The sequence below is a fragment of the Salmo salar genome, chromosome 07 (genome assembly GCF_965601325.2).
Source record: "Salmo salar chromosome 07, fSalSal1, whole genome shotgun sequence".
Classification (NCBI taxonomy): Eukaryota; Metazoa; Chordata; class Actinopteri; order Salmoniformes; family Salmonidae; genus Salmo; species Salmo salar.
This window is the reverse complement of record NC_138297.1, coordinates 18,077,700-18,105,152: the sequence shown is the minus strand read 5'-3', so window position 1 is coordinate 18,105,152 and position 27,453 is coordinate 18,077,700. Positions and strand designations below refer to the sequence as shown.

The 27,453-nt window shown below is 42.8% G+C and overlaps 2 protein-coding genes and 1 non-coding gene across 5 annotated transcripts; all 3 read left to right on the top strand.

Annotated features, from left to right (window-relative positions):
- Positions 1-2,418: 2,418 nt before the first annotated feature.
- Positions 2,419-7,164, top strand: LOC106608695 (uncharacterized). Its single transcript, XM_014206801.3, has 3 exons — positions 2,419-2,571; positions 6,070-6,199; positions 6,485-7,164. The coding sequence occupies exon 3, from the start codon at positions 6,487-6,489 to the stop codon at positions 7,135-7,137; it is 651 nt and encodes a 216-aa protein (XP_014062276.1). The 5' UTR covers positions 2,419-2,571; positions 6,070-6,199; positions 6,485-6,486; the 3' UTR covers positions 7,138-7,164.
- Positions 7,165-8,824: 1,660 nt separating this feature from the next.
- On the top strand, positions 8,825-8,896 carry trnaa-cgc (transfer RNA alanine (anticodon CGC)). The gene has a single exon. It is a non-coding gene; the product is annotated as a tRNA-Ala (tRNA).
- Positions 8,897-9,170: 274 nt separating this feature from the next.
- On the top strand, positions 9,171-26,510 carry LOC106608654 (E3 ubiquitin-protein ligase DTX4). Of its 3 annotated transcripts, XM_014206737.3 has the most exons (9): positions 9,171-9,552; positions 9,983-10,030; positions 10,229-10,443; positions 13,205-14,348; positions 21,922-21,983; positions 22,287-22,448; positions 22,909-23,291; positions 23,437-23,526; positions 23,684-26,510. In XM_014206737.3, exons 3-9 carry the CDS (start codon positions 10,236-10,238, stop codon positions 23,912-23,914), a joined length of 2,280 nt encoding a protein of 759 aa, XP_014062212.3. In that variant the 5' UTR covers positions 9,171-9,552; positions 9,983-10,030; positions 10,229-10,235; the 3' UTR covers positions 23,915-26,510. The 3 variants fall into 3 exon arrangements, with proteins under 3 accessions (XP_014062212.3, XP_014062214.3, XP_014062211.3); XM_014206739.3 differs by lacking the exon at positions 9,983-10,030 and having other exon boundaries at positions 9,172-9,552; positions 13,244-14,348; XM_014206736.3 differs by lacking the exon at positions 9,983-10,030 and having other exon boundaries at positions 9,172-9,552.
- The last annotated feature ends 943 nt before the right edge of the window (positions 26,511-27,453 follow it).

Here is a 27,453-nt window from a genome sequence, read left to right as displayed (position 1 = left end):
TGGTCAATTTAGAAGGGGAGAGATAAGCAGTTATTATAACTAGGCTAGCACTGCCTATCAGTTCACTGTCATTGGAATGTTCTATCTATAAGGTTTCTGGCATTTGAGACAAAATAGACTAGGAGGCAGTGTCAGACCCCCAGTCATCCTGGGGGACTGGTTCAATTTGCCTGCTTACTCATTGGTTTAATATCTCATCGTTTGGGATATCAACAAAAACTCCATCAGGAGTACAATCAATTGTAGCCTTAAGTTTAGTTAACAGAAAATCATGTTCAACATTCATTGGTTCTATTTATAGTTTTATTGGTTAGGGGTAAGTCAAGTCCCATACAATGCTTTAACCTTATCACACCTCAAATTATCCATAAAGGGACCATTCTGAACATTTCTCATAATACTTTTTACACCACTTACATACGTGTGGGTGTGGGTGTGCAAGTTGTATATATTTTTTCTTCTATTGTTACATCTCTAGTAACCCATTATACTCAATATTATGTTACTTTATCTCTAAAGTTTCAATCTCTTATTATACAAATTTCAAAGCTATTTATCCATATTTCTTAATATCCACAATTCAATCAATCTTATTATCCAAATTTCAATCAGCTTAATTTGTCATATCTCACAATCACACAACTTTCACATTCACTTTCACTTTCACAATATCACTCCCTAAAAACAAAATCCTATGGAACAATCCTTGGATAGCTTTTCAGAATGCACAGATAAATTGGTCCACATGGACAACTAGGTGAAGGATTTTTTAAACTAACAAAAAGAGTTCTACAAGCAGTTGTTACAAAAATAACAAAATAGCTTGAAGTGTTTTGTCCAAATACTGGTGGAGTCAACTAATAAAAGAATGGACGACCTGACCAGAAAGGTCCAGGACCTGAAGAACAGTTTTCAGTTCTCCCAGGGTCAGCTTGATGAGTTTAAACAGAAGAATGGCAAGATGACAGCAATCTGTAAATCATTGAGAGAGGACATCAGTTCTATGTGTGAATCCATGATAACAATAATGGATAAATCAGATTATCTCCAGGTACAATCAAGACTGAACAACATGGTTGTGGACGGAATAGCAGAATCTCCACGAGACCTGGAGGGAGTCTGAGGACAAAGTGAGGGAAGTGATCTCAGAGAAATTGAAGAGCCAAGAACTTGAGAGGAATGTATATCTTCCTCAACGAGGACTATCCTGAAGCTGTGCGCCTGAAGAGAAAATACCTGATCCCAGCCATGAAAGCTGCCAGAGCGCGTGTGGACATTGCTTACATCCGCTATGACAGGCTCATTGTCCACCCTCCCTCCCAAAAATGCCTGGAAGGGATGAGAGAACCAAGACTATGGGTTCATAGCTTTAACATCACAGTACACACCACACGTACACACACCAATTGATTAATGGACTGCTGAATGTATATATTTTTTTCTTGCTTTATCTCTGATAAGCTACCCAGGAAAGGGCTAAAAATAGCCCATATTAATATATGTAGCCTAAGAAATAAGGTTAATGAAATCAATAACTTGCTGATGCTGCACTTGATGAATTTATGAAATTGCTTCTTCCAACTATTGATAAACATGCACCTGTTAAGAAACTGACTGTTTGAACTGTTCAGGCTCCATGGATTTATGAGGAATCGAAAAACGGTATGTTTGAAAGAGATGAGGCAAAAGGAGTGGCTAATAAGTCTGGCTGCACATCTGATACTCATGTAGCTACCCTGCACACCAGCTGTCAAACCTTCAATCTGCACTACAGCTAAAGTACACAGAACACTACAGCTTCCTCTTTCTATGTATATTTGGATGTATATTTGGGTGCACACTTTACTTGCTTATCATCCCTTGCAACATTTCCACTCCACCCTGCTTGAGTTAGTGGGTTGGGTTATCTATCAATTATCAATTATCATTGTAAATAAAAATTTGTTCTTAACTGACTTGCCTAGTTAAATAAAGGTTAAATAAAAAAATAAAAAATAAAGTAATCTCTGCTCTTCTCTCTGTCTCTCTCTCTGTCTCTCTGTCTCTCTCTCTGTCTCTATGTCTTTCTCTCTCTGTATCAGTGTTGTACAGTGTTGTAATGGTGTGAAAATAGTTAAAGTACGAAAGGGAAAATAAATAAACATAAATATAGGTTGTATTTATAATGGTTTGTTCTTCACTGGTTGCCCTTTTCTTGTGGCAACAGGTCACACATCTTGCTAATGTGATTGCACACTGTGGTATTTCACCCAATAGACATGGGAGTTTATCAAAATTGGATTTGTTTTCGAATTCTTTGTGGATCTGTGTAATCTGAGGGAAATATGTGTCTCTAATATGGTCTTCAGCAGGAGGTTCTCGCTCTCTCTCTCTGTCTCTGTCTCTCTCTCTCTCTCTCTCTGTTTCTTTCTCTCCACCCACATTATATCCCCTCTCGCTCTATTTCTTACACGCCTATCTTTAAGTTTCTGTATCCCCATCTCTTGTTTAAAAAAGTGCCACCACTAACACCTGCCTCGTTGGGTCTGTCTCTTGAAACCATAATTCAATTCATTTTATAGCAACACATTGGTGAGTTTACTTTTTTTTTAATCAATCGTAATTCATCAAATCTCCCCTATGTTTGGCATTTTATGGTGTGGATCTGTTTGAACATTTTCTTCCATCTTTCTGACATTTCTCATCTTCCTATGTGTGACCATCTTGTCACGGCTCTTTCCACTCTCTGTATGTCCATCCTTCAGCTTCACACTCTCCAATCAATCTCTCTCTCCACATCTCCTCCTCACTTTTCTCCCACCACTGTTTTTCTCCTCCTACTGGGTTTTTATTTAGTCTTTTTAGGACTTTTACACATTTCCCCTCCCTTTTTCTTTTTTTGTGTGTGACCCTGGTGTATTTAGTTTCAGAACTGTAAGAGGAATCCTAGTGGATGTAGTTCAGTCCTTGAACTGTTCTTGTCTATTGAGGTTTTGTATTATGTCATGTTTTATGTCTTGTGTGGAGCCCAGGAATAGTAGATGCACCTTCAGCAACAGCTAATGGGTATCTGAATTAAATGCCAATACCAATCTACAAAATGAAAGAATTGCATTGGGGGTAAAGGGTGTGGTTAATGATTGCATATCAAGTGGGCCTTTGCTTAAAACATTTACGTTATCTGTGCTAATGCTGCGAAGGTATTATGCATATAAACAGAGTATGTAAACAGCACATCCCTCAGTGAGATCCTTATTAAAGATCCTTATTAAATCAGTGCTCCCGCCAATATGGCTGCCTTTACAAAGGCAGTCTAATTCTAATATTTTTCCTACTAATTGGTCTTTTGACCAATCACATCAGCTCTGAAAAAGATCTGATGTGAAAAGATCTACTGTGGTTGTTGAAAAGACCAATTAGTGGAAAAAAGATCAGAATTGGCTGCCTGTCTAAACACAGCCTACTGTACCCTGCCTGCCTGCACCACATGAAAACATGTAACGGGAAATGTTCAGATATGCCTTTGACTTATTGGCTGGTTGGTCATATGCATAAATGTAAAGGCATTGTAGGATGTAGAAAGAGAGAGAAAACACTGCTTAACATATTTTGCATAATCAAGTTGGCAATCTAGTTGGGATTAACTATGCCTTGTTGATAACTTTCATCTGATGAGCAGAATGTCACATTTGTACGTCATAGGAAACAACAAGTCCACATACACTACCGTTCAAAAGTTTGGGGTTACTTAGAAATATCCTTGTTTTTGAAAGAAAAGCATTTTTTTTTTGTCCATTAAAATAACATCAAAATGATCAGAAATACAGTGTAGACATTGTTAATGTTGTAAATGACTATTGTAGCTGGAAATTGTTTATTTTTTTGTGGAGTATCTACATAGGCATACAGAGGCCCATTATCAGCAACCATCACTCCTGTGTTCCAATGGCACGTTGTGTTAGCTAATCCAAGTTTATCATTTTAAAAGGCTAATTGATCATTAGAAAACCCTTTGCAATTATGTTAGCACAGCTGAAAACTGTTGTCCTGATTAAAGAAGCAATACAATTGGCCTTCTTTAGACTAGTTGAGTATCTGGAGCATCAGCATTTGTGGGTTTCATTACAGGCTAAAAATAGCCAGAAACAAAGGACTTTCTTCTGAAACTCGTCAGTCTATTCTTGTTCTGAGAAATGCAAGACAAGTACATTAGAGTGTCTAGTTTGAGAAACGCCTCACAAGTCCTCAACTGGCAGCTTCATTAAATAGTACCCGCAAAACAGCAGTCTCAACGTCAACAGTGAAGAGGCAACTCCGGGATGCTGGCCTTCTAGGCAGAGTTCCTCTGTCCATTGTATGTGTTCTTTTGCCCATCTTAATCTTTTCTTTTTATTGGCCAGTGAGATATGGCTTTTTCTTTGCAACTCTGCCTTGAAGGCCAGCATCCCGGAGTTGCCTCTTCACTGTTGACGTTGAGACTGTTTTTTTGCGGGTACTATTTAATGAAGCTGCTAGTTAAGGACTTGTGAGGTGTCTGTTTCTCAAACTAGACACTCTAATGTACTTGTCCTCTTGCTCAGTTGTGCACCGGGGCCTCCCACTCCTCTTCCTATTCTGGTTAGGGCCAGTTTGCGCTGTTCTGTGAAGGGAGTAGTACACAGCGTTGTACAAAATCTTCAGTTTCTTGGCAATTTCTCGCATGGAATAGCCCTCATTTCTCAGAACAAGAATAGACTGACGAGTTTCGAAGAAAGTTCTTTGTTTCTGGCTATTTTGAGCCTGTAATCGAACCCACAAATGCTGATGCTCCAGATACTCAACTAGTCTAAAGAAGGCCAGTTTTATTGCTTCTTTAATCAGAACAACAGATTTCAGCTGTGCTAACATAATTATAAAAGGGTTTTCTAATACTCAATTAGACTTTTAAAATGATAAACTTGGATTAGCTAACACAACGTGCCATTGGAACACAGGAGTGATGGTTGCTGGTAATGGGCCTCTGTACGCCTATGTAGATATTCCATTAAAAATCAGCCGTTTCCAGCTACAATAGTCATTTACAACATTAACAATGTCTACACTGTATTTCTGAAAAATTGGATGTTATTTTAATGGACAGAAAAAATGCTTTTCTTTCAAAAACAAGGACATTTCTAAGTGACCCCAAACTTTTGAGAGATTGTGTACATGAATCCCATTGCATTCCTGTCTAAACTAGAACTATAAATTAGTCTTTACTCAATATGTCAGCTATCCACACAGATTTGGGGAAACCACAGGTGCATTTATTTTAAAATGCATTTGTCGACTCTGACAGGCATCCATATTTATCTATACAAGCATCCATATTCATCTATATAACAGTTTCCAATTGACTGTTATAATTATTCAACTATATGTGAGCAAGACCGAGGGAGAGAAAGCATCTGCTGGCTTCCTGTTAGTGAGTCACACATGCAGAATCAGGGGGAGAATCTCAATTGCATACTCCCCGCGTCCTCTCTCTGCTCTCCTTGCCTCCTTCTCAAAACCCATTGGATGAGAAAAACAGAGGTCCCACCCCTCTGACCTTCTCCTCTAATGGGTTTTGAGAAGAAGGCGAGGAGACAGGAGAGAGGACGCGAAGAGTATGCAATTGAGATTCTCCCATTGCCTCCGCCTCACACTCACTTCCTGTGTTTGTGAGGTGTGACTTGTGGTATCTGCAGGGACAGTACAGCACAATGAAACAATAGCATGGCACATCAATCACCATGACACTACAACTGTCAGAACCATTCACAACCAGTCAGTGTGACAGATTCTGATTACAATAATCATATTATTATTCATGAGCAGTTTTCAGTCTACATTTAAAACCAGCCATACTTTATCCTGTAAAATATTTTTTTCTGAGAGTCCACCTTTCCGCCACAAACATTTCTTTTTCAGGTGTAATTATCTGTATGTATATTTAAAAAAATTGCTGCATGGATATTGTAATTGGGAGGTGAACTGTGTTGCTTGTCAGGAGGTATAATGAACACTGCTCAATTATACTGCAAACATTTTCGTCAATAGGAAGCTAATGTTACTATATTTTCTTTACAGATCCAGTCATTAATAAATCAATGTATGGATCACCTCCAATTGAAAGGAAAGAAACTGGATCTCCACCGCAGCAGTTTTACCTTGGATTGAGCAAAGATTTCTTCAACTTTTCTGAGAACTATTTGAAGAGGTACGTTGCGACATCAAATCTATGTGACCCTGATAACCCCAATAATAACGGATTTATGGTTTTGTTCTAATAAGAGGCCAAACATGACTGGATTTGAACAGCTTTAGAATAAGAGACTTGTATTTTGTGACTGTCAGTTGGGGTCAATTCCATTTCAATTCAGTCTGACAATTGAAATGTTATTTTTATAGTGCAGATGAGGCCAACCAATCACTTTAGATCCAACCCAATGTTCCTGTCAAATGTCAGTTTAAACAGTTTTTCCAATGTTACTCTCCCTTGTAGACATGACTACTAACTATCCAGAAATCAAAGACCAAACCACTTCCACCTTCGTCGTCTTGACTGTCTTCTTCATCCTGGTCACCCTCGTTGCCCTCCTGGTCGTCCTGTACATGTGGCTAAATCGCCAGACTAATGGCCAGTACACAGTCCACCAACTGGTCCTTGGGGAGGGTGGGGCCAGGGACCGGGTGAGGGGCGGGGTCCAAGACCTGGAGGTGTGGTTCAGGCGTCGCTTTTGGCCTCTCAGTGAGGATGTGGAGACTGTAGGAGAGGAGGAACCGAGAGACGAAGAGGAGGATGTAGAGAGAGTGAGTGAGGGAGGGGAAAGCGAGGGGGAGGGGAAGAAGGAGGAGGGGGATGAGAGGGAGGACCGAGTGGACGACTCTTCGGATGACAACTCCAGTGCGGAGGGCTGTGGCCTGACGGAGAGAGTGAAGGTCATGGACGCGAAGAAGGAGAGGAGAGAGTGTGAGGGGAAGAGAGAGGAGAATATGGAGGAAAAGGGGGATAGCAAAGGTGATGAGGGAGCAGTGGGAGGAGAAGAAAGTGGACGGGGAGGTTTGCTGATACACCTGCATCAGTGCTCTGGTAGTGCTATCTGGTCTGAAGATTATGAGGGAGGCAAAGACAACAATGATGTGACTGCATTGTGAGGAAAGGATCAGAAAGGGGAAAGAGTTCCATAATACATTTTTGTACAGTAATAGCGCTTGACAGAACATTGGCTACTTGTCATCATCACCATCATTGTCATAATTGTCATAATTGTAAACCTTACAAACCAGTGTTATAACAATCAAGGCAGAGAGCAACAGAGAGTGTACTAAATCAATCCAATTATCAAAGTGACTGACAAGAGCAACAATTGCAGCTTGAATACATGAAGCTATATTAATGTATTTTAGATATAAAATGTAATTTTTAAACGGTTTCAAAGTTTCATGGGTTTCGAAGTTTTGGGGTTTGCACTGTTGCTATGAGATGATTTGTATTGTAAATATTTGTGTTCTGTATATTTTATGAATTTAATGGCTATTTAGATAGACCTGCCCAACCTTCTTCCTGGAGATCTACTGTCCTGTAGGTTTTCAGTCCAACCCTAATTTAGCATATCTGATTCAGCTAGGTAAGGTATTGTTGAGCAGCTAATTAGTAGAATCAGGTGTGTTAAATTAGGGTTGGACTGAAAACCCACAGGACGGTAGATCTCCAGGAAGAGGGTTGGGCAGGTCTATCTAAATAGCCATTAAATTCAGCCCTGGCCTATGGCTTGACTTTGTGCTATACTGTTTCATGTCTTTTGTGCATGATGTTTATTTCCAGAGAAATACATGTGGTGAATTGGAGCCTCTGCCACAGTCAGAGAGCAGTAGGCCAACCATTTAATTGATTTGCATGTGACAATTTTATTATTTTTATTATCTGATACAACTTAAAGGCCCAGTGCAGTCAAAATGATGTTTTGCTTGTGTTTTGTATCATGTTATACAGCAACTGATGAAACAAACACTATAAAAGTGTGAAAAGATTTGATCAGTGTTATTCCTGATAGTTGCTGGTTGAAAATACAATCTACACAGGGCCTTTACATTTTTATTTTTGATGAGAGACTGTTACAGAGGAGTGTAAATGTTTTTTTTAGGCTGGAACATGTTGTTGAATTGTATTGTTGTATGTTATAATTCTGTAATGTATTGATTGTTGCTGCCTTTTTGGCCAGGTCTCCATTGAAAAAGAGGGTCTTAATGTGCTTTTCCTGGTTAAATAAAGGTTGAAAACATTTTTAAAATCAGCAGGTTTGCATGGCATTCCCTTCCCAGTCAGACCACTCCCTGACAGTCCTAGCAAAATTCTTGCTTGAAAAATATTTTTTTGTTAAAAGGCTATTTTTGTCCATTTTAATGAAACGCTATTATAGTAAGGTTCTTAATTGTTACCCAGAAGTCATTTGGTATTGATATAAAAACGGTTGCATGAGGCTTTTAAGTGTTTGCGCTGATGTGATTATATTGTGTGCTCCTTTTCTTAAAACTGCATTGTTGGTTAAGGGCTTGTAAGCAAGCAATTCACTGTTGTATTCGGCGCATGTGACAAATAATATTTCATTCGATTTGATTTGATTGATAGTTATATTGTTGAAATAAAACAATATTTTCTAAATGACTATTATTTAAGTGTGTTTTTCAAAAAAATAAATATTAGTATTATAAAAAGTGTAGGCTATAATACTTATACTTTTTTAATTCATAAATATACTTTTAGTGAAAGATCTATACAAGCTATTATTTTCTAAAATTTACTAGCTTTATAAGGCTTTTTGCAACTTTGCTTATAACCAATGGGGATGTAGCTCAGTGGTAGAGCGCATGCTTCGCATGTATGAGGCCCCGGGTTCAATCCCCGGCATCTCCATGTTTTTACCTATTGTCTACACAAGAAATTCATTACAACAGAAACTTGTCATTTGGAGTTAAAGTCATACTAACTCCGAATAACACATTTAATCATGTCATTTATTTATTATGTTTTATTATAGGGCTGTGACAATGAATGCTGCTTGCACATTATGCTTCCTTGTCCGCTCAGCCATGGGCGGAGTATTGGGCATTGCTTCTGGAATTTGATTGGTTACTTTACCTATAAACTGGGCGGGGTGAAACACTGGTCCAAGCATTCACGCCAACATTTAGTCAAATATTATTTTGCCGGGAGCACCCACGGAATTATTTCCAGTGGTCCTCTCATATAAATGCAACCCACTCATAAAACCAAGACACATCATGGACCAATTGCACGACCTGGCTATGCAAACCCAAATGCGCTTTCAAAGAGATTCAAACAAATAGTCTAAACAAAGCTATTGCATTGAACGTCAGGGCAATTATATAACGCGAATCCGTGATTTTTCTCGACACAAACGTCTTGGATTTGCAATACTAGGCTATCTTTTCTAACAGAACGAGATGGATAATCGCTAAACCGTAAAACCGAAAATACCATAGCCCACACTGGATTGGCTTTGATTGGAGGTAGCAGAAGGCGAACTAAAAGTAGGCTACCCGGCATTGGTAAATATGTCTATATTGATTTACTTTAGGCTATAGCCTACCTACAAATAAACCAATACGCCTAACATGTTAAGGGAATACAGTGGACTAAAGCTGTGGAACTCCTGACAGTTGTTGGTCTTTTCAGTGACCAGTGGGCGCTCGCTGCATATCTGTTACATTGTATCTATTAAAATAATGCATACATATCTGGCACTTGTTACAGTAACCCACTTTATTAATGTTTGATGTATCCAAACTCAGTGCACCACCACCATAGCACATAGCATCTTCACACACCCAAATTGGATTGTGCCATATAAATGATTTCAGTAGCCTAACATATACGTCATTTTTCTGCATACGGACCAAAATGCAAGGAACCTGCTTGTTTTTTTGCCCTGCTATATGAAAAACGATTCTAATGATTTATTGATTCGCTTGAACAAAGGAACGAAATATTGTTGTATGCTACCTGTACGGGATATCAACATGGAAGGTAGGCTGCACAGACAATAGGTAGCCTACCTATGACAGAGCTGCAATATTATAGTTAATATAAACAAATTTCGATAGCCTATCCTAGCTTGTAAATGTCTCAAGATGGATGCAGCTGCGCACGGAGATGTGTGTAAAATAGGACATTTCTAAAAAGAAAACCACCTAGACGCGTAATTTGTGCTATTTTCTTTTGCAGGAGTAGGATGTTACTAGCGTCGGCCGTGGTGGTATGGGAATGGCTGAACGAGCACGGGCGCTGGCGGCCTTACAGCCCAGCGGTCTCTCACCACATCGAGGCAGTCATCCGCAACGACCCACGGGGTGGTAGTGTTGTCTTAGGCCAGGTGGACACTCGCCTCTCGCCCTACATCGTCGACTTGCATTCCATGCACCAATTCCGACAAGATACAGGTAAGACGAATGTGATTGACAGCCGTGACATAGGCCTATTTGTATTGAGGGAATATGAATTGGCCCTACGCTATTACAGTGTTATTACTGCAGTGAAACCGATGATGTGGCATACGACACAGCAATACAATAGCCAGCACTTCTAATTTAACTCATAAAACCCACATTTGGTTTCATGTTTTAAATAACAGCCTTTATGTTATTGTTTGATGCGACATCTTATGCAGACTAGGCTATAGCCTATGTGTGCATGCACGGTTGCAGACTGTTATTGTTCACTGAGATTTTCAAGGCCTTGTTTGTTAACTGCAGTTGCCTCCATTATCCCAAACCGTTTTATTTTTATTTTTCTCTTGATCATGTGTTTTGAATTTTACAAAACATTATTTCACAAGATTCTGTCAGCATCACCACTGTTATCATATTTACATTATAGATCTGGATAACATGGTTAGGGGCTAAAGAGAAACCTAGCATAGAGATAAATAAAAAAAATCGAAGAAAAAATAGAGAGGTAGCCAAATTGTGCTATTAATATCTTCAACTTCAACACCGAGTAGCCTGCATCACTTCCATGTTGCTACAAGCTGATTTTATGCTCCTTCTCTCCACATCTTGCAAGTGCAGTCCACTCTTGATAAATGCAACGGCTTGGAATAGGCCTTTACATCATGCAGTAAACTGGAGCATGCTGATATCTGGAAATAAATATCTGGAAATATATGGAAAGCAACTGAATTGGGCCTGGAAAACTGCATGCTTAAAAAGTTTGTTCTCATTAGGGAGTCTACTTATCATTAGGTCCATGCAATCTCATTCATTGTAATCTAAAAGGAAAAACTGATCCTAAATCAGCGCTCATATACTGAGACACTTGATGCATTACAGGCCCCTGGATTCTGCTATGTACATTGAATACATGTACAGTACGACTGGAGGGTTTTTCAGCTTCTGTGTTCACGACTTCAAAGGCTGTGAGCGTACAGTGTGCCAATACTCAGCGGTTAGTCACTGGTTGTAGTGTGTATATGGACATCTACAGTGTATGTAGGCCAAAGTTATGGATGAGCTGTTCAGGCCTCTCATTATGAGTATGCAAAACATGATCATGAATAACGGCGAGAAGGCCGAGGGGGAAATTGGGGTCGATTTTAGCTTGCCCGCTTGTTTGTGTGGAGTTATACCACATTGATCAGCAGTATGTTTTTGTTGGAAGCAGAGGGTACACACTATTTTATCACACAGTTATCATGACACATACCCATACCATGCAATCCTGGATTGGGTTCACAGTGCAACTGCAAGGCTCACATGATTTCTCATGAGCAGCACATTTCCAAATTAAATCTCTATAAAACTCCTGTATATACTCTACTCTCACCTATGACTGGCTATCTGAATAGAGAGGGTGAAGGTGAAATGCTATCTGAACCTTACTTCATCCCAACACTTTCCCTTATAGGCCTCTTATTAAGGCTGTTAATGCTATTCTGTAGAATGGTACCGATTGTCTCAAGCCCTCCAGACTTTAGGTGCTGGCAAAGAGAGAAGTCTTCACACATTGAAGTGAGGAAAGTATGGGATAACACAAAGGGAAGAATTGTCACTTTGGCCAAGACCACCGCCCTCCTCTCAACTTTGGCTGACAAAAGCTTTTGTGCAGTCTGCCTGCTTCCCAGGCCGGGATAGCTGTGGGGAGAGAGGGGGTAGGCTGCCCTTGTCCCACAACTAGAGAGAGAGATGAATTGCAGAAGTCTGAGGTCATTGAGAGAAGGGGGTAGTTGGGTTGAGTTCAGATTCAATTAAATAATTACTCTGTTGCATTCCAGGCATTGTTGTGTGTCTAGTATATTCTCTACATTGTAATAGACTATACTAAGTATGTATGTTTTTCAAGTATACTTTACATTCAAACCCTATTGTTTTGAACAACATACTATATTGATAGATTCATTATATTGGTTTGTGCCTTCTTAGTTGAAGCTTTACTTTTCTATTGTCGCTGTTGTAAATGAGAACTTGTTCTCAACTGGCCTACCTGGTTAAATAAAGGTGAAATAAAAATAAATTAAAAAGCCCTTTTACACAATTTATTCTCCCAAAATGTAGTCTTTGTTAAAACAAGCAACCGTCATTCATTGTCTGCCAGTCATTCTCAATGTAATATTTTTGCAGGATTAGAAGTTATTTAAATCCCAGGTAATAGGTGAACAGTATGGACAGGGCTTTATTGAACATTCTCTGAGTTTAGTCTCTGGACTCGCTGGGAAAGCAAACATGACCAGCTCTGAGCCCGACCAAGGCCAGCGACCAATCACAATCCAGAACATGGTGTGCGGTTACCAAGGGAAAGCTGTTAGCCTGTTTGCCCAAATTCTTAGCGAGCACACACCTATATCTCAGATTTGCTGGTTGTGTAATCTGCTTGACTACAACAAATATTACAGCAGGGCCTACAGAACATTTAGCTCATGTAGCTCTGTTGGTCTTAGTCAACAACAAAGCCTTATTTAAAAAATGTATTCATGTTTTTCCTTTTCTTTTTTTAAACTTGAACTGGTCGTATCAAATCACATAAAAGAAGAAACACAATCATGTCTAGAGATATGGCTAGAAACATACTAGTGATTTGTGTCAATGTACGTCTGTTAATGCAGTAGTGTAATAATACATGTCAGTGTTGTGAACAGTGGGTGTGTGACAGTGTGTGGTTAGTTGACAGGTCTTCTGGAACAGGTCCTTCTTGTTCCCCTCTCTGTAGTTCTGTGGCGTGACCCTCGTCTTTCTACCGTTACCCCAGGTACCCTCAGACCGGTGCGCCGCAGCTTCTACGACCCGACGTCGGCGCCGGGTCAGGGCTGGCTGTGGGAGTGGGAGAACGACACAGGCTCGTGGACGGCCTACGACACAGAGGTGGGCATCGCCATCCAGGCGGCACGCGACCGCCAGCAGCCCTGGCTGGACCTGGCGCCGCTGGGATTCTGCTATCTTATCCACTTCCAGAGCATGACCCAGATCAACGGGCAGACGCAACGCTGCCGCCGCATCCAGCGCCGCTCTGACCTGGCTTACCCACTGGTTTCGGGTCCCCTTCCCAAGTCACACCACGCCTGGGGGCCCGGCCCCGGGGGACTGTTGGGGGTGTCTGGAGTAGGCATGGGGGTGGGGTTGAGCGGGATGGGGAACGGGAACGGTAGCGCCTACCCCAGCGGCGCCCTGCCAGCCTCCGCAATCACCTCCCTGGGCCAGCCCTGCGCCTGTCAGCAATGCATGCTGCTCCTAAGCGTCAAGGCGGGCGCCATGGCAACAGCCCACACCCTGGGCAGGAGGCCACCCCAGAACAAGCCTCCCAGCCCCAAACTGGGTGGGGGTTACTCGGCCATGGGGGGGTCCTACTCGCTGACCCTCCCCCGTCCCCCCTCCTCCATGGGCAGGTCCTTTCCTCCCCACAGGACGTCCGTGGGCGGGGCTAGCGGTGGCTTGGGGGTCGGAGGGGGCGGTGGCTTTGCCCACTCGCTCTCCCTCCTGGGTTCGGCCACCGCTGCCCTGTCCCTCTCCTCCACCCGGCCCCCTCCCCCGCCTCTACCCCCCCTTCCACCTCCTCCGCCTCCTCCGCCCTCCTCCATCTCCTCCAACAGTGCTACTCTTCCCCCCTCCTCTTCCTTCTTCATGGCATCCATGGCTTCCTCTGCCCCTCTGTCGATGCCCGCGCCCCCCCCTCCTCTCATCTCCACATCAGCTTCCTCCTGCACCCCCTCGCCCTCTGCCCGTGTCCTGGGGCCGGTGTCTTCAGCGGCGGCGGCCTGTGCCGCCCCCCTGCCTCCCCGTGCCAGCCTGGCTGGGCTGAGCCGACCTGCCCTGCAGCGCATCGCCATGGCCCAGTCCAGAGCCCTTATAGCCTCCGGGTGAGTCACTGCTCCAGCTGTTGCTATGTCACTACAATTCACTTAATATTACACCAATTCCTTTTAAATGATCAATTATCCAGGTACTATCCCAATACTACACCTGTTCAGGCAGGGACCTCACTATACAATATTGTCACGATACTTACAGTAGGTAAACGATACAATTTGTGTCACCATTTATCACCATTCCAAATGCACTTTGATTTGATACTGCGATTTTATTGCAATTCGATGTTTCAAACATATTGCTCACTGTATGTCTGCTGCAGAGGGACAAGAGAGAGCCATAATAAAAAATGTTGATCAGTCATGTACATAAAAGTGCTGAAAACATATTGGCTCACCATTAAAAAAGAAGATATTGGCCAAGCTATAGGAGGAGAAATACTCAAGTTTTGGTGCAAGCACAGCCGACTACCACTAGTGAATGTTTTTTTTACTGTTGTTGAGAATCGATACTTGAAGTCACAGAATCAGTATATTATCATTAAAATCAATAGACATGGGAACACTGCTTGTCTTGTTATTACATATTGAATGGCTCTTCAGAGAATCTCTATTGAACATGCATTTTACTACAGAACTAGGCTTAACCCTTCCCTGGGAAGTCGTCCCAAAGAGTTTGGCCAAGTATTCTTTCTGAAGACAAGGGCCTTTCAGTGTTGAGAATGAGATTCAATAGTGTTATGTACCCTATGCAATGGGTAATCCCATCATGATACACGGTCGACTAACCCAACGTACGGACTTGTCTCTCGCAGATAAACACGACACGAGGTAAGAAAAATGAGGATATGCAAGGAATTTATACATTTTGATCTGAAGCGTTTCCACTAGCGTAGACATGCCTCCATAATCACTGCCCATATCTGACATAAACAGTTCATTAGAATTCATAAGCCTTTAATCCTTATGGCAAATTCTGTTAGCCTGTTCATTTCCATGTGAAAGCAACACCCAAACAACGTAGTCATATAAAGAATGCCGCATTTTCACAAGCGTCACTCAGATTTGATTCACACAGTTAGAATGTGAGGGACAGGAGGGGGGAGGAGGGGGGAGGAGGGAGTGGGGAGATACTGACATCTTCCCTAACACACACAGCACCCAGGCCTATTCTCATTCTTACAGGCCCCTCTACCCCTGTTAGTGTGAGTATGTCAGGGTGCGGTCACCGCGGCAACCATTGTGGGCAGAGCCGAGTCCTGGTTCCCATTTACAAAACAATGTTGGGACATGGGCAGAGGCAGGGGGTTCTCAGGGCAGGGGGTATGGGGAGATCCCAACGTTGTAGCGACTGGCCCAAGTGTTACCCTGAGAAACCGACGCTGCGTGACTGTCCTGTGGTATTGGTTGGGGAGTTGGCCCTGAGAGTGAATGTGACATTGATGGTGGGTGGCGATGGGGGTAATATGGAGACGTGAGACTTGTTGATGAGGGACATTTGGTTGAGGAGGGAGTGGGAAGGGGAGGGGGACTGTCAGAGCCATACGTCTCCAGTCTTGGAGACACAAAGCAGCGTCTCAGTTTGAGATGTGTTCCTGGTGCCTGAGGGGCTTGGTTTAGACAACTACCATGTTGCTTTCACCAATGCCATCTTTTCAGATTGACAAGGGGCCATTGAGAAGTGTCTAGGGGTAGGGACTTAGGGTCATGTCATACTGGTAAATGCTATAATGAGCCACTACCCAGTACTCAAGCATGTGTAGATGGGAAAGGATAGGAGAGACAGGTTTAAGCTCCACCTTTTTCCATATCACTTTTGCATGTGCCATATTACCTGTCTAATTTTTTCAAATCTGTGGGTAGGAGGGGTAAGGGGGTGATTTGGGATTGAGTGCAAGATTCTTTGTGGTATGGGATCCTGGCAAAGGACAACCTAGGTTGTTTTTAAGGTGAGGTAGTAGATACTTAGGTAATACATACATGCAAATAGATGAGTTGTCACCTGAGGATAGGCCCACAGGGCGAGTATCAATATTGACATAGTTACTGGTGCTGTTTGAAGGAATGTGTTATTGTGAGAAGAGTGAGAGTGTAGCAATGATCTCCTCTTAGCACTACAGGGCACTTTTTGCTGAGTGACCAACTCACTGGGAAGAGCTAAGACTTCTTTTTATTTTACCTTTATTTAACTAGGGAAGCCAGTTAAAGAACATATTCTTATTTACAATGACGGCCTACCCTAACCCGGACGACGCTGGGCCAATTGTGAGCCACCCTATGGGACTCCCAATCACGACCGGTTGTGATACAGCCTGGAATCGAAACAGGGTCTATAGTGACACCTCTAGCACTGAGATGCAGTGTCTTAGACCGCTGCGCCACTCGGGAGCCCCAAACTCTAATTGAACTATACCAGACAGACAGTAGCTGAAGTCTGGTGTCAGAGGCTGAGAGATGTATTCGTGGGCTTGTGGAGGGTCGGCTATTTGCGGACGCCTAGTTTGTTTCACAAGAATCACTGATCACTGCTTATTAATTCATTTTCAATTATAATTTTTTTGTGAAGTGACATATAGTTTAACGAGAGGGCAGTACCAGACAGTTTCAGGCCTATTTTGTGGGGGGAAAATGTGATTTCCAAAATAATAAACTGATTACCAACAATGACGAGACAGCCTACAGGGAGGAGGTGAGGGCCCTGGGAGTTTGGTGCCAGGAAAAGGACCACTCACTCAATGTCAACAAAACAAAGGAGCTGATTGTAGACTTCAGGAAACAGCAGAGGGAGTACTCCCCTATCCACATTGACTGGACCGCAGTGGAGAAGATGGAAAGCTTCAAGTTCCTCGGCGTACACATCACTGACAAACTGAAATGGTCCACCCACACAGACACTGTGGTGAAGAAGGCGCAACAAAGCCTCTTCAACCTCAGGATGCTGAAGGAATTTGGCTTGGCACCTAAAACCCTCACAAAACCTTTACAGATGCACATTTGAGTGCATCCTGTCGGGCTGTATCACCGCCTGGTACGGCAATTGCACCTGCCCTCCAGGACACCTACAGCACCCGATGTCACAGGAAGGCCAAAAAGATAATCAAGGACAACAACCAATCGAGCCACTGCCTGTTCACTCCGCTATCATCTAGAAGGCGATTCAGTACAGGTACATCAAAGCTGGGACCGAGAGACTGTAAAACAGCTTCTATCTCAAGGCATCAGACTGTTAAATAGCCATCACTAGCACATTAGAGGCTGCTGCCCTATATACATAGACTTGAAATCACTGACCACTTAATAATAGAACACTAGTCACTTTAATAATGTTTACATATTTATATTCTGTATTCTAATCTATTCTACTGTATTTTAGTCTATGCCGCTCCAATATTTCTCTTCCAAATATTTATATATTCTTAATTCCATTCCTTTACTTTAGATTTGTGTATATTGTGTATATTGTTGTGAAATTGTTAGATATTACTTGTTAGATATTACTGCACTGTTGGAGCTAGAAACACTCGTTACACCCGCAATAACATTGCACTTCTAGGACTAGGCTTAATCTGTGTCCAGGACACCGGCCCAATACGTTTAATTGATTAATGCATTCAACACTTCATAGCATAGTTGTAGTCTCTGTTCACGATTGTTTGGCAAGTTTTCCTTTGAAAAAAGTGAAGTGTGTGAGGGCAGGCGCTGGGAGACGACAAGCAAGTACAGGGAGGGAATATTTAATAAATAACCGACATGAAACAAAACAAGGACAGCGTCTGGACAGGGAACAAAACAACATTAATGCTGACATGAGGATGAAACTGAGGAATAGACAGATATAAGGGATGCAATCAATAAGTGATGGAGTCCAGGTGAGTTCAATGAAGCGCTGATGCGCGTAATGATGGTGACAGGTGTGCGTAATGATGGGCCGCCTGGTGCCCTCGAGCGCCAGATAGGGGGAGCGGGAGCAGGCTCGTCAGGCGTGGAAGCCCGACGAGCCGGCTGAGGCGTGGAAGCCCGATGAGCCGGCTGAGGCGTGGGAGCCCGACGAGCCGGCTGAGGCGTGGGAGCCCGATGAGCTGGCTGAGGTATGACGTGGGATGGGAGCCTGCCGAGCCAAATGAGGCAAGAAAACCTCTCAAGCCAGCCAAGGCACCCCTGGTTCCTTTGGCAGCGGCACCTGTACCCGACATCACCAACAAAAAAACAAGAAACAAAAAACTCCCTGATGCTTCCAATATTGTGGTGTCAGCATTCTGTGATAACAAATGCTGGGATACGAGAAGCATGTACAGGGAGTGAATATTTAATAAATAAACGACATGAAACAAAACAAGGACTGGACAGAGGGAACAAAACTACATTAATGCTGACACTGGATGAAACTGAGGAATAGACAGATATAGGGGAGGCAATCAATAAGTGATGGATTTCAGGTGATTCCAATGAACCGATGATGCGCATAACGATGGTGATAGGTGTGCGTAATGATGGGCCGCTTGGCACCTTCGAGCGCCAGAGAGGGGGAGCAGGGGGCAGGCGTGACAAAATGAGTGGGTGGGGCATGGTCAGCCACGTCAAGAGATTAACCCATGACGTTACAGGGTCAACCCCTTTCTCCCCTGTCATGTGTGTGCATGTCAGTGGTCCAGGCACAGTGTTCCTGGCAATTGTGTGTGTATTTCCAGGTATCTGTGAACCAGACAGTTGTTTTAGGATCTGACCCACAACACATCATTTTAGAGCTTGTGGGTGTATATGTTTCCTATGGCCAGGCTGTGTGTGACTATTCTTGTTATATAATTTCTAGAGCTCCAGGGATCAAACAAACGTGACTAAACAACATAGTTAACTTCCAAGTCCCAACTCCTCGTCACCTTTTCGCTCTCCCTCCCCTCCTTCACTCTTTTCCTCTCCCCTCCACCCGTTCTCCATCCTTCATTATCTCACACCTTGCAAGTTCGCTCCCTGGCATGAGTGTGTTCCCCAATGTGTTTATATCTACAAATCTAGTTCACAAGGTGCTGTTTCATTCAAACATTCGTCAACACCGTAATATCCCTGAGAGAACCATGGGGATAGATAACCCAGACAGTCACTTGTTTACCATGCAGGAGGGTGAGGGTGGTGACCCAATGAACTGCATGGTGTTTCCCTATTGGTCAGCCAACTTAGGGGATGACACCAGACAGGTCCTGTGGAGGGATGGGGTCATTTTCTTTAGACCAACATTTTTAAAGAGGGACTGATGGGGGTGTAACTGGTTCTAAATGTGCAGATGAGGAATATCTCTGTTGAGGAATGGACCTTGGGTATGGTGGATGGTAATGTATATTCAACGAATGATCCACAGTTGGTCAGTGCAGTGTTGTCTTCAAAAACAGAAAGATGCTAAGAAATATCCAAGTTGGTGGGCTAACAGTACGTTTCAAGGTCTAAATTATTATATTTTTTTTAAATGGCCAAATCGGCATCCAAAAATACCGATTTCCGATTGTTATGAAAACTTGAAATCGGCCCTGATTAATCGGCCATTCTGATTAATCGGTCGACCTCCAGAGGAAAGCCCATAAAATTATCAGAGACTCCAGTCACCCAAGTTATAGACTGCTTTCTCTGCTACCGCACTGCAAGCGGTACCGGAGCGCCAAGTCTAGGACCAAAAGGCTTCTCAACAGCTTCTACCCCCAAGCCATTAGACTGCTGAACAATTCATAAAAATCGCCACCGAACAATTTGCCAATGACTGCTACTCGCTGCTGCTACTCGCTGTTTGTTACCTATGCATTGTCACTTCGCCCCCACCTACATGTACAGATTACCTCAACTAGCCTGTACCCCTGCACACTGACTCGGTACCAGTGAACCCTGTATATAGCCTTATTATTGTTATTCTTATTGTGTTACTTTTTATTATTACTTTTTATTTTAGCCTACTTAGTAAATATTTTCTTCTTCTTGAACTGCACTGTTGGTTAAGGGCTTGTAAGTAAGCATTTCACGGTAAAGTCTACACTTGTTGTATTCGGCGCATGTGGCAAATAAAGTTTGATTTGATATGCAATAGTTCATTGGATCAGTCTAAAACTTTGCAGATACACTGCTGCCATCTAGTGGCCAAGGTCTAAATTGCGCCTGGGTTAGAATAATTTGTTATGGCCTTTCTCTTGCATTTCAAAGATGATGGTACAAAAAACACATGTTTTTTTCTTTGTATTATCTTTTACCAGATCTAATGTGTTATATTCTTTTACAGTTATTTCACATTACCACAAACTTCAAAGTGTTTCCATTCAAATGGTATCAAGAATATGCATATCCTTGCTTCAGGTCCTGAGCTACAGGCAGTTAGATTTGGGTATGTTATTTTAGGCAAAAAAGGGGCGGATCCTTATTAATCACCCGAGACCAATCCCAGTCCCTGCTTCACGTCATGTACTATCCCTCAGTGAAACCCCACAGCATTGCCTAGAGGGTTAGTGTCGAGGGTTAGAGGGTGTGACCCCAGCTAATGTCATTACTACAGTATGCGCTGGTGTCTGTCTGCGGTACGGCGGCCTTGCACGGTGATGTGCTAATTGACAGGTAATCTCAGTGTGGTGATATCAACAGATGTAAACAGGTGGATTATCCCTATAAGTGCCAGAGGAATAAGATGGGACAATCATACACCTACTGACTGATCTAGAGAGGAGAGAGAGACTGGAGAGAGAGACTGGAGCAGGGAGATACAGCATATCTGAGGTTAACAAGGATTTATTCTTTAGATTTGGAAAGGAGAAGGAAGATAGAATTGAGAAAGATTAAAGCTTGGAGAAAGCGTCTTTGGGATAGAACATTTATTTGTAGCTGAGGGGTTTTGCAGATTCAGCTGAGAAACAAACCCCACAATCAAAGTCAAGATGACCATAATCAAATTCAACGCAAAGTGAGTATGGTTTCGGATTGGATTATACTGCGAATAATGTGGAGTCTCATCATGAGAATGATACAGCACAGCAGTCTTTCAGTTGTCCCACAGAGAAGACCGTAGGGAATGATGTGCAATTTCAAGCCTGGCTATTGAATTCTGTTTCAATTTCTGTCAGTTATATCGGGCATGGAATTTTTCTATAGGAGTGATATTCCATTTCTGAGGTGATTGGAATTAAGATGAAATTGACCAACGGGCCAACTCTGCTGACTCCAAAGGGTTCTATTTCCTGTTGATAAATATTCAGAAGTTTCACAACCTTCTATGTACTGAACAATAAAGCAGTGCTGGCTCAGGTTAGGGTTGTTGTTTTCAGCAAGGGCTTAGACAACTAGGGGAGTCCTGGTTGGCGCAGTGACATGTGAACATGGTGCTATTCTAGTCCATGAGCCACTTAGCCATTGTGTCTAAAACGTGACTTGGTAAAAGCTCTTTGACTTGCTAACAAGATGTGACCCTTGACACAGCAAACAGCAGACGCTATGGTCACCTGTGTGTTTCCCACCTGCAGTTTACCTATGACACAGCAATTAGTGTGCCTAATCCTAATCCAAATGTGTGTGATTGTGTGTGGTGTGTGTTTGTGTCTGCTAGGTGTGTGTGTGTGTTACGAAGTGGTGTTTTAACCCTAGTGTGTGTTTTGTATTTCAGAGTCCCAACGGTTCCTGTGAAGAACCTCAATGGATCCAGCCCTGTCCACCCTGCATTGGCAGGTAGGAACAGTCATTAAAACACTATCAAAACAATATAAACAACAAGCCTAGTTTCTTAGTTGAGCTATTAAGGAAATGCCAGTGTCCAAATTAATTTTCGCTCTTAGTTGCTAGGCCTATCAACGGTCACTTTACCTAACAATGATAGACAGTGTTACAGAGAATCAGGCTTAATTTCTTAATGAATGTGACCCACATATGGTCAATGAGAGTAGCTTCTGATGGATGAGATTGTGTCTAAACAGTGTCAATAGATGGTGATGGAGAAGTGGTCTCAGTGCTCCTTCTGCTGGTTGTCTTTAGGTATTACAGGGATCCTGATGAGCGCCGCAGGACTTCCTGTCTGTCTGACCCGACCCCCCAAGCTGGTGCTCCACCCCCCGCCCGTCAGCAAGAGTGACATCAAGCCCGTTCCCGGCCTCGGCCACTGCTGCCGCAAGACCACCAAGAAGCAGGCTCGCAAAGGTGGGTGTAGCACGCACACACACACACACACACACACACACACACACACACACACACACACACACACACACACACACACACACACACACACACACACACAGAGAGACACAGAGAGACAGACACACAGACAGACACGCACGCACACACACACACACACACACACACACACACACACACACACACACACACACACACACACACACACACACACAAACACACACACACACACACACACACACACACACACACACACACACACACAGAGACACACAGACAGACACGCACGCACAAACACAAAGAGACACACAGACAGACATGTACACACACACACACACACACACACACACACACACACACACACACACACACACACACACACACACACATACACACACAGTCAGACACCAGCATAGGAAATTTGTGAAAATCTCTCTCTCATCCATTCCTCCCTTTCTCTCAGGCAAGACCCCTGAGGAAGTAGTGAAGAGGTACCTTCAGAAGGTCCGCAGCCCCCCAGAGGAGGACTGCACTATCTGCATGGAGGCCCTGCCTGGGCCCTCGGGCTACAAAGGCCCCGGTGTTGGGGGCATCCAGCGGGCAGAGTCGGTGGGTCGCCTGGCTCAGTGTGGGCACCAGTACCACCTACAGTGTCTGGTGGCCATGTACAACAATGGCAACAAGGATGGCAGCCTTCAGTGCCCCACCTGCAAGACCATCTACGGCGTGAAGACGGGCAACCAGCCGCCTGGCAAGATGGAGTACCACGTTATCCCCCATTCGCTGCCCGGCCACCCCGACTGCAAGACCATCCGCATCATCTATAACATCCCGCCAGGCATCCAGGTAACAGCCTTATTGCTTATCCACATCTGATGTTCTGTAAATCATGATGTTGACCATCATTTTCAATTCACTCTTTAGTACTTAGGAAGAACTAATGTACATGTCACTTGTTTACATTCTAATCATGACCTTTCACCTTTCCCAGGGCCCTGAGCACCCGAACCCAGGCAAGCCCTTCACCGCCCGGGGATTCCCCCGACACTGCTACCTCCCTGACAGCGAGAAGGGACGCAAGGTAAACACCAGCCTACTTCCTGTTTAATGTTTAACTTCTTGATTACTAGTTTACCCAGTTGTACCGGTTTGCTGTGGATGAAATGACTGGACTATGTGGCTAACTAATTTCCTCCTTCTCTCTCTCTCACTCTGTCTCTTTCTCCCCCCCCCCCCAGGTACTGAGGCTGCTGCTGGTGGCGTGGGACCGGCGGCTCATCTTCTCAGTGGGCACATCCAGCACCACGGGCGAGTCGGACACAGTCATCTGGAACGAGGTGCACCACAAGACGGAGTTCGGCTCCAACCTGACGGGACACGGCTACCCCGACCCAGGCCACCTGGACAACGTTCTGGATGAGCTTAAGGCCCAGGGGATCACCGAGGAGGAGTGCCTACCCAGAGACTGAGCTAAAAGACGGGCCGATGGGCAAACAGCAACAGAGAGACTTGTCAGACACTGGAGGGCAGAGCTAAGACAATGAACATACAGAGTCAGAGAGACAAAGGAACGGAGAGGGGGAGTCATAGACATATGAATATGTTTTAAAAAAGAGAAGTGCAGAAATGAACACAGACGGTACAAATTGTGACACCCACAGAAACAGACAGCCTGAAAGACAGCATACGAGAAGAAATGAATGAACCGATGAACAGATGAGCCAAAAAAAGAACCAACGGGACATAAAACAAATAGAGAAACAGACAAATAGACTTTCTGGCTGTAGTTTGTAGAGAAGCTAACTGAGGTACGACATTATAAACCCTCTGATACAGGTGGGCTGTGGGTCGGTTCCACTGCATGGGTCAGTTGTATGATGGAATGTATATATCTTTTTTCTGCTACGTTAATGGGGCTGTCACAAAATGTCATTCAGTGACAGGTTTGATGCCACAGTGCACATGCAATTCAGTGTTGGACAGAAGTTGTCGTTTAGACCCTGAGAGTTCGACAAGAATGTACTGAATCTTAATTGGTCCATTTGAATTCAATGGTGTACCAAGTTTACCAGAGCGGCTGTAAGTGGAAGGATGAGTGCTAAAAATGGGTATTAAAGGGAATATGCTTAATAGGGTATTGAATGGAAGAGGGCAAGAGAGAATACTAGGCTTAAAGTATTAGACCTTTGGCAGCATAGTAACAAATCTCTCGTTACAGAAAACATAACCTAACATAGCAGGCTTAAAAGAATCGTCTGAGCGGCGTTTCTTTCTTTCTAGTCCTGACAAGAAAATAAAAAAATGTTAGGGGATTTTCTCTTCTGAATCTGCAATGTTTAACCAATCCAGTAAATGTGGAGGAGTTGAGATGGAGCGTCACCAAAGACGGTTAGCTCTGTGATGTCGCCTCGTTAATGTCCAAAAGAAGAAGTCGTCTCTATTTCCATTTGCTATGAAAACCGGATGCATCCGGTTGAACCTACCCACTGAGGGTGCAGAAAACTTTATAGAGAACGTTCAAAATATCTGAAGTTTATGACTGGATATGTGTGAGCATGAGTGTTTACTGCCCTCTAGTGGTACTTATCGAAAATACATTCCCTTTTCCTCTAGGTTCTTATCGGTATTTTATTAATTGCTGTACCATTTGGAAAATGCATTGTTGTACATTTTAAATAGTTGATATATATTGGCTCAGTTGAGTTGAGTATCATTTTTACATTCCATTTTGTTCTTAATTTTTAACATTGTACGTTGTCTATTTGATTGCCAGAGCATTATTTTCTATATGTGGCATTGTAAGGAGATGTGTCAAGCTTGAGTCTTCTCGGGAGGGCTCCTGAGTATTATGAGCCACTATGTGTGTGTTCAAAAAATTTCACTGGACATCGATTTTAGACTCATCCGTTGCCAATCAATATTAATGATTTGGGAACCCTATTGATGGGGTGGGTGAGTCTAAATGTACAAAATAAGAGTCCTCCTCAGACCATGGGTGCATCTCAATAGTCTTGTGTAGCTTCCTCTCCTATTCTTTCATGTCAATTCAGATGAAGGAACAGGAATGGAAAAAAGGCCCCTATAGACAGTTGAGTCAGAAATAAAGCTATGATTGGACCTGCCACCAGAGGTCAGATTTGCACTGCACAGGGCATACTCTCTTTTTTCCTTCAGTCAAAAGGAAACACGGAAAGTTAGATATAACAGTTAAAGCTACTTTGGGTTTCATTGTATTTTCTTTGTTTTGGACAATGTTGGCACCATTGGCAGCTCTAAGGAAAGCGAACCTTCTATTGTTTTTGCCATAACGAGGTACAATTTGAAAGATTTGCTCTGTCGTCAATCTAATCTGTGGTCAAACGGTCCAGTCGGTTTGTGTTAGGTCCATGACGGACCTGCTTATAAAGCGATACTGTTGACAATATTTATCAGTATGTGTTAACATACAATGTTAGGCCAACATTTATACTTTCTGTATGCACTGGATTTATGTGTTAATGTACACGACTTAAAACCATTAAACCATTTTTAAAGGTACGAGTATAACATAGCTGTACACTTAATACCTCCTTTATTTAATGTGCTCTCTATTTTTTAATCATTTGTATCAAATTGTTCAGTTCAAATAATTCAAAACCACTATTTTTTCACTTTGAGGTATTGTTTAGCCACATTTAAAGCTGTATGACTACATGAAGACTACATACCCATTCTACTTTGTGATTAGGGGTACATGCATTTGGTACCTTGTAATTCTTTCGATGACTCCTGCAGCTGGATTGGGAAATGTAGGACTTTATGTAGTCAGTCATGTTTTATGTCAGTTCTTGCAATGCTCAGTTTGGTACTTATCATTTTCTTTCCCAGGCACATGTCTGTCAATGGGAATGAAACAACGATTGAAGGCTCATTCACACTTTGTATAAAACCTCTGTAAAAGTTGTAATGGCGAGAACGAATGACGTGGAGATATCTATGATGGCAGAGAAAGTAGTAACATGTATAAAAGTAAAAAAGATTTGAAGTAACCGTGGGACTATTAAATTAACATGACTATAATGATAACGGTGTTGGTGTTTTTAAATGTGTGGATGTGTGACGTTAAGGGTTTCCCTACGGCCCAGGGCAAGTAAACTAAGCAGTTGGTAAAGGCGTGCAATTATTTTACTGAAACAACCAAACTGCAAGAATTCCAGTAGCCTTAACCTGAACTCTCTGGTTCCTCACCATTGTTAAAGTGAAAGATGGCCAACTTATGGCGTTTCTGCATGTAAACATGTTTGGGCAAGTGACCATTTTCAGGCAACCAAAAAATATTCCTGATTTGCCTGATGGAAAGTGCCTTTCAGAATACAGTAACCACCCCAACATTGTTTTTGCATTTATGCATTTTTTTTTTTTTTACAAAGAATACAGTAATTCTATTAGGTTCTTCTTCAGATTAGTTACAGTCTATTGGTTCAGTCTAACCATGCGAAACCACGAGGGACAGTTCATCTCTAGATTAGTCTATGCTCTGGATTAGTTGTCTGGATTATGTCCACTTTAACGAATGAGAAAAGCCATATACAGTAGTGTGAGTAGCCTATTAGATTAAACAATGACTGTTGAATTTCTGCTCTTCTTTTAGTTGCTAGGCAAATGTGTAGCACAGTAGCCAACACACCTACTAGCATTTCGCAGTCTTTGTAGACTACCAGTCAGTTGCTATATATCACTGTATGGTTATGAGAGGGCTTTTGTACACAAAGTGCAATTTCTGGCCAATTAAGTCCAATTTCTGATTAGGTTTTGATCTATTTGACAGGCTCGAGCTGCTTGAATACATTTGCGGACATGCAGACGGTCAAGAGGTATAAGTAGATGAACATTGTCTGTGTCTGTGAAATGGCTATGGTTGGAATAGGCTCCAAATTCATAAGGATTCTATGAGGCTTGCCATTGTTGGAAGTCTTGGAGTTCCCTTTTTCAGATAACACATGATTTGATTCTTGTTCAGGGTTAATTT